Here is a 14,020-nt window from a genome sequence, read left to right as displayed (position 1 = left end):
GTATTTAACTCCACTTTAAATATACTTTTCAAGTGTCTGTACTTGATCAGACTGTTTTTCTTAAAATAATAATAATAATAATAATAATAATAATAATAATAATTCCAAATAAATAAATAAACTTCACAACATTCCAAAGCATTATATTGTACTTTTTATTAGATTCCTGAAAGGTATTTGTGGTGTTTTTCTTTCTTTTTTTTTTTTTTTTTTTTTTACTGCTTTTTAAATTCATTATACATTTTTATTTAAATAAATGTAAGTAGAATATTAGTGTAGTTTTGCATTGGTGGCTGTACATGTTTTTCCTTGTTGAGCAATTTTTTACTCCTTAGTAAACTTTAGCAGAGCACTTGTAGATGATGCTTTTGGGAAACAGGAATTTCTAAATGTCCAAAGGTACCAGAATGTATTTTAGAGGCTTGATTTTAGGATACTTTAGCAAATCATTTAAACAACTAGTTAAAAAAAATATTTATATTTTTTGTTTGTTCCTCTTTTTAAAATTTGTGTAGGGTTCGTTATGCTTTATCAAGCACATCATTTTCGAGTTATTTCAAATCAATAGGATTAAACATTAGTTAGAATGGCAGTGGAATGGGCTAGAGACTGAAAAAAAAGACTTATTTGGAAGAAAATTATACATCCTTCTGACTCTTTTACTCCCCTATGTTTTATTAAGAGTGTGGTAAAGCTCACACTTGCTCTTATAGAATCTCTTTCATAACCAAACAGCATTTTTGTCTTTTGTTCTCAGGTTCTTGCATTTTGAAGTACATGGTGTACAGGCCTTTTTCATCCAGCCGACCTTAATTTTTATTAAGAAGGTAAGAATGAACAAAAGTAAAGGTATATTGTATATGATTTAACATGACAAAGATTTGATCATTTAGAATTTAATTTAACTGACAACTTAAAGTTTCAAGTCAAGAGTTTTTGCCGTTTTACTGATTAGATGGTCAACTGGATAAGAAATTACTGACATTTTTTTTACTGACATTTTGAAATGTTATTATTATTATTAATATTGTGCACATAAAACAACAGTGATTTTTTATTTATTTTAAGGGCTAACCTAGGAACATGATGGGAACTCTGCTAGTTCATTTGCTCTTACAAGGTATTGAAACTTTTTTCTGGTTCTCTTCATCATTAGGTGGATTTGATAAGGGTGTACAGCATTATAGTTTATCACTCTCCTCTCCTCTCCTCTCCTCTTTAATTGTTGTTGTTTTCTTGTTTTCTTTTATTGTGCTGCTTCTTGTTCATTTTACTGTATCTAATGCTTACACACCATAAAGTCTTTATGGTCAAGAGCTTTTGGACAATTGGAATTCTTAACCAAAAATTAATTTACATTTTAAACGAGTAGTCTAAATGAATCAATATCAACCAATATCAGATTCATCCATTTGAGCAATAAGGAAGGTAAGTTACTGTGTTAATTTTTGATTACTTATTTTGTCATTAATCACTTACCCTGTTGTTGTTCTAAACCCATAAAAGCTTCGTTCATCTTCGGAACACAATTTAAGATATTTTGGATGAAAACCGGGAGGTTTGAGACTGTCCCAAAGACTGCCAAGTAACTTACACTGTCAAAATCCAGAGAAGAATGAAAGATGTTTTCAGAATAGTCCATCTCCCATCATTGGTTCAACCATAATGAATTATGAAGCGATGTTTTTTTGCGTATATTTACACTTTGATTTGAAAGAAAACAGCACAACCTTGTGGCGCCGCTTTAACTGAGAACAAAATTAGCCCTTTATTTGAAAAAGATACCTCTTAATGTTCTTCAAATTTTGTCCAACAGTTGTTTTGCTGTATGATACTTTGGGATGGGAAGTGAGAATGCCAAAAGAAATTCACGGTCTCAGAGGTTCCTGTCTGGTTATACCATGTTCTTTCTACTACACATCATACCCACCTGTAAACCCAAACAGAATTGTGTGGTATCAGTACGTCTCTAGAGGTTATCCTTTAGTTTACGATCCATGGAAACCAAATGAGGTTATTTGGAAGTTCAGATGGAAAACTGATTTATATAGAAGTCTCCATAGTTGGGATTGCAGTCTGCTGATTAAAAACCTGGAACAGTCCCACCAAGGAGAGCAATTATACACATGGATTGACCCTGAAAATGTTGGAAAGAGCACCTACGCATTTTATGATGTCACTTCTACAATAACTGTCGATGGTATGTAAATATTCTTGGGATTATAGTCTGTATACCATATCTTTGAATGTACAACAGTAGTGAAGTATTGTGTGGTCGGTAACAATAGACATAATCAAACGCTTTACCTAAACTGAATTTCTTCTAACTAGGCGAGATGATTTGCTCCAAAAAGAAAAAACACATTTCAGTTATAATATTTATGTTATAAAGCTATACATATTTTTTTCAAAATGAAGACAAAAAGTATATAATACTTTCTGGCTCTCAAATTTAGTGAAACATTCTTTTTATGTTAAAAAGAAGTACATGATGTAAGGTTGTTATTCTGCTGTGACAGAAGGAACTTACTGCAAACATATATGAACACTGGACTTGAGACCAGTTGATTTAAAAGTATGAAAAAAGAAAAGAAAAACATTATTTGTTTGCAGATGCCGGTTGCTTTTATGTCTAATGCAGTGAAATTCAAATATTTCTAAATGTTCAAATATTTTAATACTTTAATACAAAAACAGAATATTAGGTAAAAAAAAAAAAATGTTTCTGTCCATTATAGCACGTCCAGAGCAGCCCAGCCTCAGTGTTTATGGAGGTGAAAGGATGGGTGACGCCATCACAGTAGAATGTTCAACTTCCCACACGTGTCCATACAGCAAACCAACCATCACTCTGAACGGTATAGAAGGATCTGATCAAATCAGGGATGATCCTTTTAAAAACGGCCAGTGGAAAATCACTAGGACACGCACAGGTGTCGTAAAGGCTGAACGCTTGACTATTCAGTGTTCAGTAACACATTATGGTGGAATAACTGTGAGAGCTACACAGGTCAAGAATTCAAAATGTGAGTAAACACAAATATGAACTGATTTGATATTAGCTGTACGTTCACTTTAAATGTCACAATGCAATAATTAATTTGAATTTCAGGTGTTCATCATAAAATAATGATTGAGCCTGAGCTGACAGATGTTACAGTGGGCATCACGAAGAACTTTGTTTGTAGCGTCTACCATTCCTGCCAGCAAGAGCCAACCATCACATGGAACTATAAGAACATGCAGGTCACAAGAAAGGAAAAAACAGGTTCAGGTTTAAATCAGATCAGCTACTCCAACATTGCCTTTCGGGCTGCAAAAGAAGATCATGGAAAGAAGTTGATATGCACTGCAAAATTTTCTGGAGGAGACATTACAGCTTCTGTTATTTTACATGTAAAACGTGGGTAATTTGTTAGCATCATGTTTGATGTATGTGATCTGTCTGTCTCATGGTATCCTGTCTAGTTTATATATTTATTTATTTTTTGTAAGCTTTATACTTAAAGAAATGGGAAAACTCCGATTTATTTACTTTCTAAAAATATTTACCATTAAAATGTGGCTTTTTGTAATGTCTGTAATGCTGTGGTTGACAAAACACATTATTTTATTTGCATAACATAATGTTTATAAAAGCTAAAAACTTGATGTTTAGATGTCTGTAGATTTTTAATTAGTTCTGTGATTGAAAGTAGAACATATAAAGCTTTTGTTCTATCACTCATCCATAAAATGTTCTCCAACTCTTGTCCCACAGGTGTTCTGCTCTATGATGCTTTGGGATGGGAAGTGAGTATGCCAAAAGACATTCAAGGCCTCCAAGGTTCCTGTCTGGTTATACCATGTTCTTTCAAATATAAATCAAACCCACCCCAAAACCCACGCAGAGTTGTGTGGTATCAGCAGGGCTCTAAAGGTAGTTTAGTTTATGATCCTTTGCATCCAAACAATGTCAATGAGAAGTTCAGAGGAAAAACTGATTTATATGGAAAGTCAGATTTGGATTGCAGTCTGCTGATCAAAAACCTGGAATCATCTCACAATGGAGATAAATTATACACAAGGATTGACCCTGAAAATATTGCATGGGAAAACTATGAAACTGATGATGCTACCTGTACAGTTCATGTTGATGGTATGCAAATGTTCTTGAAATAATATTTCTCCTCTGTAATATTTATGATTGTCCAGCTGTAGTAGAATATTGTGTAGCCAGTAACAATAGATGCAATAAACACTCCCAAATAAAATCTCCCAAATAAAAATTTAATGTACTAATTCTAATGTATCTGTCAATTAAAGCGACTCCACAGAAGCCCAGCATCAATGTTTATGGAGGTGAAAGGACAGGTGATGCCATCATTGTAGCATGTTCAACTGTCCACACGTGTCCATACAGCAAACCAACCATCAATCTGAACGGTATAGAAGGATCTGACGAAATAAAGGATGAGTCTGTTAAAGACGGCCTGTTGAAAATCACTCTGACGCGCACAGGTGTTGTAAAGGCAGAAAGCACGACTATTGAGTGTTCAGTAACACATCATGGTGGCATAACAGTGACAGCTACAGAGGTCAAGAGTTCAAAATGTGAGTAAACACATAATGTTATGCAGTAAGTTCACTTTAAATATCACAGTAGAAGTTATTACAAGATTTCATTTCAATTCCAGGTGTTCATCATAACATATCGATTGAGCCTGAACTGGCAGATGTTACAGTGGGCATCACAAAGAACTTCACTTGTAGCGTCTACCATTCCTGCCAGAAAGAGCCAACCATCACATGGAACTATAAGAACATGCAGGTCACAAGAAAGGAAAAAAGACGTTTGGGATTAAATTGGATCAGCTACTCCAACATTACTTTTCTGGCTGCAAAAGAAGATCATGGGAAGAAGTTGATATGCACCGCAAAGTTTCCTGGAGGAGACATTACAGCTTCTGTAATTTTACATGTAAAACGTGGGTAATTTTTAGCATCATGTCTGATGTATGTGATCTCTCTATAATTAGGTATCCAGTTAATTTTTTTATTTTTTTTTTGTGAACTTTATACTTAAATGTGAAAACTCCCATTGATGTACACTCTAAAAATATTTACCATTAAAATGTGGCTTGTTGTAATGTTTGTAATGCTGGGGTTGACAAAATACATTATTCTACTTTCAAACCAGCAATTCTTTTGCATAACAGTACGTTTATACAAGCTAAAAACTTTATGTTAGTATAGATTTTTAATTAGTTCTGTGATTGAAAGTAGAAAATATAAAGCTTTTTATCTATCACCTAACCATTAAATGTTCTCCAACTCTTGTCCCACAGGTGTTCTGCTCTATGATGCTTTGGGATGGGAAGTGAGTATGCCAAAAGACATTCAAGGCCTCCAAGGTTCCTGTCTGGTTATACCATGTTCTTTCAAATATAAATCAAACCCACCCCAAAACCCACGCAGAGTTGTGTGGTATCAGCGGGACTCTAAAGGTAGTTTAGTTTATGATCCTTTGCATCCAAACAATGTCAATGAGAAGTTCAGAGGAAAAACTGATTTATATGGAAAGTCAGATTTGGATTGCAGTCTGCTGATCAAAAACCTGGAATCATCTCACAATGGAGATAAATTATACACAAGGATTGACCCTGAAAATATTGCATGGGAAAACTATGAAACTGATGATGCTACCTGTACAGTTCATGTTGATGGTATGCAAATGTTCTTGAAATAATATTTCTCCTCTGTAATATTCATGATTGGACAGCTGTAGTAGAATGTTGTGTAGCCAGTAACAATAGACGCAATAAACACTCCCAAATAAAATCTCCTAAATTTACTTCTTTTTCTAATCAATTAATTTGTTTAAATATCATTTTAAAAAGGCAAGGCCATTAGCCCCAATTATTTTATATTGGTCTTTGCATTATACTGTATATCAAAAATTACTCGCATGAGCTTTGTCCAAATCATTTTTGGGCTAGTGTAAATTTGTGAAACTTTATATAATGTACTAATTCTAATGTTTCTGTCAATTAAAGCGACTCCACAGAAGCCCAGCATCAATGTTTATGGAGGTGAAAGGACAGGTGATGCCATCATTGTAGCATGTTCAGCTGTCCACACGTGTTCATACAGCAAACCAACCATCACTCTGAACGGTATAGAAGGATCTGACGAAATAAAGGATGAGTCTGTTAAAGACGGCCTGTTGAAAATCACTCTGACGCGCACAGGTGTTGTAAAGGCAGAAAGCACGACTATTGAGTGTTCAGTAACACATCATGGTGGCATGACAGTGACAGCTACAGAGGTCAAGATTTCAAAATGTGAGTTAACAAATATGTTATGCAGTAAGTTCACTTTAAATATCACAGTAGAAGTAATTGCAAGATTTAATTTCACTTTCAGGTGTTCATCATAACATATCGATTGAGCCTGAACTGGCAGATGTTACAGAGGGTGTTGCACAGAACTTCACTTGTACCATCTACCATTCCTGCCAGAATGAGAATCCAACCATTACATGGAACTATGAGAATATGCAGGTCTCATCGTGGAACAAAAAGCATACTGATTTAGATCAGTTTCAGATTGCATTTTCCAACATAACCTTTCTGGGAGCAAAAGAAGACCACGGGAAAAGACTGATATGCATTGCAACATTTTCTGGAGGAAATATTGAAACGTATGTTGTTTTGCGTGTACAAGGTGAGTAACTTGTTGTGAGAATCGTGTGTAATTTAGTTGTATTTGATTTATTGTTGTTTTTTGTAAACTTTATAATTAATTTGAAAATCTCTCTTTGGTGAATATTCATTCAAATTATGCGTTGTTGTAAGGTTTTCATACTAAAGTGTGGTTGATGTTCCATGCATGTTATAATCTTTCAATATATGTAATTACTACCAATTCTGTTGCAGAATATCAGAAACCAGTGGATCAAATCCTGAATGAAAGTATGTGCTTTCCCTTTTGTAGCTGCTCTCATATTTGTATTATTGCACTGCACTATAGGCTTTTTGTCAATGAAATGTTAAGATTTTTAATAATGGTTCATTATATATTATTTTAGCCTATTTCCAATACGTGGCAGACGTGATACCCAAGATCACTGCATTGCCTCGTTCATGTGTGGTAATACCATGCAGTTTCAAGTCAGATGAGGAATATTCCACTGAACTTCGGGTTCTATGGGTCACCAGAAAAGGTGGCTACATGTTCCACACCGACCCAGTCGATGTCTCAGACAACTTCAAAGGCCGCACAAGGCTCCTCGGAAACCCAGTTGAGCAGAACTGCACTGTGGAGATGGATAATGTGCAAACTCATGACAATGGACCATTCTGTTTTAAAGCAGAAAGAGAAAATGAGAGATACAGCTTCAACAACAGCTGTGTGTTCATTATAATGCGGGGTGAGAAAATATAGCCACATATAATCACTTGGGTTCACTTACTTTTGAAAATGTACTACATCCCAAAGCTAATTGAATGTCTTTTGTGGTAAAAAGCCCCTGACAAACCTGTGATGTCATCCCTCCCTGAAAACATCGAGCCCGGGACACGCGTTGCTGTCAAATGCTCAGTCAACCACACATGCTCTTCTCACCCTCCTGAAATCACCTGGAGCGTTCCAACAGCCCAAGAAACTATCAGCCACAATCACATGGGTGGAGGCGTCTGGGAAACAGTGTCTGCTGTGACCTTTATTCCAACTGGATATGAAGAGGAAGATGAAATTGTCTGCACTGCCAAATTTTGGGGCGGTAAAACACAGGAAAATACTGCCTTCCTCAGCATCAGAAGTAAGTATAGACTGATGTTAATGAGATTTGCTTGTGCATTTGCCTGTGTTTTAATATGAATGCTCAAATAGAACACCACATACATTATAACTATTAATCCTGTTCAAATACTATTATAATAGGATTGCAAAGGCTTAAATTGGAGGATGTTGGACTGTATGCAATAGTTCCCTTACTGGTGTTCATCCTCATTTGTGTCCTTGCTGGAGTCATAATATGCAGGAGACGGCACAGGTAACTTTGTATGGCTTATTCTCACACTTAAGAATATTTTTATCAACTTTTGAGGTCTGTATCCCAAAGTGTATGCCAAACAGAAAGTGTGATTTTATCTTAGAAATGGTTTAAGGTATTGAAACAAAATTTTCTGAATGTTGTCTTTGTGAGTACTGGAGTAGTATGGACACAGCAACTGACCAATAAATCTTTAAATGCTTTTTAACTAAAAGGGTTAGTTCACCCCAAAATTCTGTCATTAATTAATTAAGACCTCCATTCATCTTCAGAACACTAATTAAGATATTTTTGATGCATTCTGACTTTTTGCACACAAAAAGTATTCTCGTAGCTACTAAATATTATGGTTGAATGCCTGATGTCACATGGATTATTTTACCAATCTACTAGCTATGTTTCTGGATGTTGATCGTGGTAGTACCCTTGCTGTCTATGGTAGGGTCAGAGAGCTCGTCAATTCCATCAAAAATATCTTAATTTGTGTTCTGAAGATGAACGGACGTCTTACGGGTTTTGAACGACACAAGGTTGAGTAATTAATGACATAATTTCTTTTTTTTTTTTGTGTCAACTACCCATTTAAGAGATTCAAAAAGGTTTGGCATAATATCAACAAACTTTGACGAAACAACATTCAGTTAAATTTACCTGCAGTGATTTTGTTAAAGCTTATCTATTTTTGTCACTCAACACTTACAGTGTTTCAGTTCTACATTCTCATTATTAATTGTAGAAAGCCTCGTCATGATATGCAAGGGTCACATACACATTCTGAACAGAGGTATGTATGACACATTATTTCATCAGATTTCATTGTTATTCATGTTAAAAACTTTCATTATCTAAAAGCAATTCTAACCCTATTCTCTGATCTAGGAGATCATTTTGGAACAGATTTTCAAGGTTGAAGTTTTCTTTACTAAACCTATCTTTGTATCTTTGTATTTGGTCTTTACACTAAGGGCCAGACTTAACTGCTTGTGCCAGCACAAACTGTCTTTTGGCTACTGTCAGGATTTACTAAAAATGCGCAGTGCAGAATTAGCGCTGAAAGGGCGTGGACAGTTATTTTCGCTCCTGACCTTACTGAAAATGCATTTGTAGGAGTTAACATTTCAGATGCAAAATTTATGGGAGGAAAGTATTAAAATGAATCATGCAACGTGATTTATGGGGAAGTCGTAGCCTAATGGTTTGAGAGTCGGACTCGTAACCCAAAAGGTTCGGATTTGAGTCTGCTTTGAGTACAGCACTCTCTCCACCCTCAATACCATGACTGAGGTGCTCTTGAGCATGGCACTGAACCCCCAACTGCTCCCCGGGAACAAAAAAAAAATGGCTGCCAACTGCTATGGGTGTGTGGTCATTGTGTGTGTATGTTCACTGCTGTGTTTGTGCACTCTGGATGGGATAAATGTAAAGCACTAATTCCAAATTAGTGGTATTTGCACCAATATTTAACACCCAAAAAATGCATGTCTTAAAGCAGGCAGTAATTTGGGCTGCTCTTAGCAGATTGTGCTGGTCATTATGGAATTGATATGGCTATGTTTATGTTCCTTAATGTGCGCATTGTTACTAAATCACCCGCCTAATTTTCCCCTCCCACCTGTGCTTTTACGGAATTGCACTATAATGCGTATTTTTGGTCCGTTTAGTAAATCTGGTCCTAAATTTGTAATGTCTCCACAAGTCGTTTTAGTATGCCTGAAGGAAGAGTAGCTTGGAGTAACAGAGGAAACAGGAGTGATATCGGGTAAGTAAAAAAAGCCCAGCCACATTCAGTGTTGATCCTTGTTACCAATCCACTAGTTTTGTCTACAGGTATACTGGAAATGCTCCTGAAAGACCACCAAAGGCTGGACAAAGGCAAGTTGAATACATAAGATTACAAATATTGTTCTAAACATTAATCATACTATTGATTGATTAAACTGTCACATGTTCTATATAGTTCTGTTTCCTCTGTCATTGTGCCTTGTTTTCCCTGTCCCTGTGTTCCCTTTGCTTATTAGTCATGTTGGTTTCTGATTTGTACATACCTATTTCCGTTCCTATTTATTGTCTAGTCTGTCTATTTAAGTCCTGGGTTTCTTTTGTTCATTGTTCGGTCTCATCTATAGTTACTGTGTGGTGTGTTGCTTTGTTTCCAGTGTTTATTAAAACTCCTTGTGAACCTTTGTGCGCTTTATTTGGATTACTACACAAATGTTAAAGAAACATTACATGACTATTTAAAAGGTCACATCTTTTAACAGACGCAGCATCTGGAGCCGATTTTCTAGGTAATTAGTATTTTGATCAATATTGCTTACTTATAATTGTCATTGCATATTAGTTGGTCTATGTTTCCAATCCACTTACAGTTCAAGTGTTATCAACAGGCATGCTCCTGAAAGACCGCCAAAGCCTGAACAAAGGCAGGTTGAAAGCATAATTATATAATTATGAATATTGTTAAAAAATGTATCATGCTTTTTAAACATTACTTCACTATTTTAATGTTAAATCTATTAACAGACAGAGCATCTTTAGCCGATTTTCTAGGTAAGCTGCATTCCACTTGTGTTATGTGCTTCATTATTTAATAAAAAATAAAATAACAGATTCGCGTTTTTTTCTTTTTTGTAGACACCAATCACCCAGAACCAATGTAAATCTGAGAGCAGAATATAAGTCAGTACTTTATTTTATACTACAATGATTAATAATAAAAATATTAATAATGAAATAATGATGTAATGCTTCCTTACATTTATATAATACAAATATTATAATAACAAAAAATATAATGGATGGCTGACTTATAGTTGTCTTTGCATATCGAACAGATATGACAAAGTAATTTATTATTTTAGCATTTTAAAGAATTTCAATAAATGTACATTTCCTAAAGTCGCATCACTGATGAACCTTTTCTCTTCACAGGGCAAACAACACATGTATAGTGTCAGGAAACAAGCCTTTCTCCAAACCTCATATGCCATCACCGAAGAGGTACAGTAGTGCATTTGAATGACATATGAGTCCCTCAAAGTCTAATTTCATTGTACTCAAGTTACACAGCAAAATAATAGTAGCCTATTGAATGTAGTGTGTCATAATAAAAGTCCTCATGCCACTTCAAGATTTCTGATCTTTAGTACTGTTTGTTATAATGGAAAACCAGGTAAGACTTTAGTATAGGGTTCAATTCTCACTAATAACTAGTTGCTTTTTAGGATGCCCACTTTTAACATATTGGCTGTTTATTAGTGCTTATAAAGTATGTATAATGCATGGCATCCATAATCCTACCCAATACCCTAAACTTAACAACTACCTTATAAACTATGAATAAGCAGCAAATTAGAAGTTAATTAAGGAAAAAAAAAATAGTTAATGGTTAGTTAATAGTGAGAATTGGGCCTTAAAATAAAGTGTGACCGAAAACCAATTTGTATAATTTTTTTGTAATTCAGAAGCACTGTATTTGTTCTTTTCTTTTGCTGTTTGGCTTAGGTTTTAAATAAAAGCACAATAAGGTCTATATAAATGCATATATTTAGGCTATGTGATTTATACATTCTTATTTTTTCTCATGCACCCCAGTGAGCCAAAATCCTACCGTGTGAGTATATTTATCACTACAAATATAAATATGCTTCAGATGTCTGGGGAAAAAGCTAAAATATTACTGACCTTGGTATCTCTTTTCCTTTAAGGGTTATGATTCTAATGCTGATTTTATATATGGAAATGCCTGATGAAAACGTTATATCATCAGGGCCGTGCAAGTTCTCTTGAGTCTACATCATTTCTTCATCCTGTTCACCTGTTCAATATTGTTTTATAAAAGAAAGATAACTAAAAGATAATGAAAACAAAGAATCTTTTCACATTATGCTTAAGGAAGTGTTTCATTTAAGAACTGTAAATGCATAAGTAGTCTTTTTTTTTAACTCTGTAGTTTGTATTGACTATAATATGCCTTTATGCTTCACACATTATTCTGTATGTTATTCTTTTTTTTTTTTTGTGAAATGCATTGCTTAAATTATGCTTATGCTACTATCCTCGAAAATAAGGAAACATACCTGTGGCTTGTGTATTTACACAAACATAGTATTTTTGTGTCTCAAAAATAATGGCTTGGAAATCTACACCAAGGAAATGTTCAGAACTGGCAAATGACATTTTTTAGTCTGTAATGAATTTAATACCTGATGAGAATTAAAAGAAAGAAAGAAAGAAAGAATCCTGTATTGCTCTTTAGGGACGATGCTGAAAAAGTGTGAATTAAAAACTAAAGTTTATAACACTTTACTGTATTTATATTTCTCTTTCTACTTTTTTTTTTAATACAGGTGTTTCACCTGTATTTTGAATGTATTGCACTTTGTTGCGTTTTCATGTCCAAGTAAGACATGTTCCTGGATAAACATTATTGTCCAAAAATATTTACCTAACCCTATCCCTACCCCTAACCCAAACCCTACCCATAATTTATCCCTAAAATCATAGGGAAATGATGGTGGAATAACAAGGGTATAAAAACCCCTAACTCTGGTTATAAGGCTAAAATTTACATTTCATGTAAACCTGTCCCTCAGATCTGATTGGTTGAGTTGAATGTTGTTGAAAATATAGTGCTAAGGTATACATAGGCCTAATAATATATAATAACTATGTTAAATTGGATGTGACGCATATTGATCAGCTAACTGTTCAAAATCGTTGCTCCCTTCGGGGGAACTAATTAGTTGACATTACACATGGATTAGCAGGTCAGAAGTAGGTATAAAAATTTACTTTAGGAACCAAACCCAAAATAAACTGCATCTGTTTACAATTTTAACATGTATAGATCTGTATGTACACTAGCTTAAATGTGTTGTTAGGTTATTATTACCATGTTTCATAATGGTCTTCTATTAACTGAGGTGCAAATAGTGTCTGCCACTACCCTTTACGAAATGAACCATGGTTTTACTACAAATTAAACCAAAATAAATAATAATAACAGTAAAATATGGTTTATTAAACTATGGTGACCACAAATTTACCATGTTCTTGCTACACCAACCTTAGTTTAACCATGGTGTTTGTATAAAAAATGTGGTTATACAAATGGTAATCCAAAATACGAAAAAAAAAAAAAAAAAAAAAAAAAACTTTGCTAATGCACTTGTCACACCCCTGGACTCATTTTGGTGTATTTTCCCTCCACATGTGTTCCTTACCCCATTAATTAGTTATTCCATGCACCTGTGTTTCCCCAGTCATCCTGGGTTCATAAGCCCTAGTCCTTTCTTTCAGTGGATGGTTTTCGGAGGTTGTATGTCAACCTATGTGTTTCCTGTGCTCCTTTCTGCCACATGTATTCCCATGGATTGTTGAATTAAAAGAAGATCATTCAGTGCATTTCTGGTTTCCTTGCTCCTTGAATTTAGGCAAAGTGTGACAGAACTTTTACTACAAAAATAATTAAATAAAAAATAAAAACATGGTTAATTTTCATAAGGGTATTTACACAAAATAATTATTGATCTACTGTTTACATCTGGTGCAAAGATATCTTAATACTGTTTAAAATGAACAATAAACAGAAATATAAATGACTTAAAAATAAAAAATAAATTATATATAACTTGTTTATTTTTTTATATGATCACTCATATGTTGGGCTGGGGATTGACAGAGATTTCATAATTCCATTTGATTCACAAGCTCTTTATTCAGTTATGTTCTTGATTCAATTCAGTTTGATTCATAATTATTCATATTCTCTTACTCTAATTCCAGTTTCTATACAATTTAATTGGATTAAAATATTTCTGAGAATTTGATGACAGCAATTCTGCTGAAGAATTAATTACTAAAAAGCTATGAGAATTTGGAGGCGAGTCATGACAGCACTACAAAGATCAATCCACTAAGGGTCCCAAGCAAGTGGATGAATTGAGATTTCTTCTCAAAAATAGTTTCCCCTTAGGGATCTCA

At 34.4% G+C, this 14,020-nt stretch overlaps 1 protein-coding gene across 3 annotated transcripts; it reads left to right on the top strand.

Annotated features, from left to right (window-relative positions):
- The first annotated feature begins 560 nt into the window (after positions 1-560).
- Positions 561-12,338, top strand: LOC113114909 (uncharacterized). 3 transcript variants are annotated; one of them, XM_026282007.1, is made up of 26 exons: positions 561-827; positions 1,069-1,120; positions 1,817-2,200; positions 2,739-3,026; positions 3,113-3,403; positions 3,761-4,138; positions 4,306-4,593; positions 4,677-4,967; positions 5,328-5,705; positions 6,036-6,323; positions 6,406-6,705; positions 6,918-6,953; positions 7,070-7,411; positions 7,508-7,801; positions 7,924-8,035; positions 8,772-8,819; positions 8,915-8,941; positions 9,732-9,794; positions 9,863-9,907; positions 10,297-10,323; positions 10,423-10,458; positions 10,559-10,585; positions 10,670-10,714; positions 10,967-11,035; positions 11,630-11,648; positions 11,743-12,338. In XM_026282007.1, the coding sequence occupies exons 2-26, from the start codon at positions 1,084-1,086 to the stop codon at positions 11,782-11,784; spliced, it is 4,155 nt and encodes a 1,384-aa protein (XP_026137792.1). In that variant the 5' UTR covers positions 561-827; positions 1,069-1,083; the 3' UTR covers positions 11,785-12,338. The 3 variants fall into 3 exon arrangements, with proteins under 3 accessions (XP_026137792.1, XP_026137793.1, XP_026137794.1); XM_026282008.1 differs by lacking the exons at positions 10,423-10,458; positions 10,559-10,585; XM_026282009.1 differs by lacking the exons at positions 4,677-4,967; positions 5,328-5,705; positions 6,036-6,323.
- Positions 12,339-14,020: the final 1,682 nt, after the last annotated feature.

Source organism: Carassius auratus, chromosome 15, assembly GCF_003368295.1.
Source record: "Carassius auratus strain Wakin chromosome 15, ASM336829v1, whole genome shotgun sequence".
Classification (NCBI taxonomy): Eukaryota; Metazoa; Chordata; class Actinopteri; order Cypriniformes; family Cyprinidae; genus Carassius; species Carassius auratus.
This window is presented reverse-complemented; position numbering and strand designations above follow the sequence as displayed.

What these genes read in the sequence shown, in the direction of transcription:
- LOC113114909 (XM_026282007.1), top strand. Translation starts at nt 1,084, where the DNA reads ATGATGGGAACTCTGCTAGTTCATTTGCTCTTACAAG. An exon ending in ACAGGTCAAGAATTCAAAAT is followed by an intron (nt 3,027 to 3,112) that starts GTGAGTAAACAC and finishes TTTGAATTTCAG; the next exon opens with GTGTTCATCATAAAATAATG. An exon ending in TGTGTTCATTATAATGCGGG is followed by an intron (nt 7,412 to 7,507) that starts GTGAGAAAATAT and finishes TGTGGTAAAAAG; the next exon opens with CCCCTGACAAACCTGTGATG.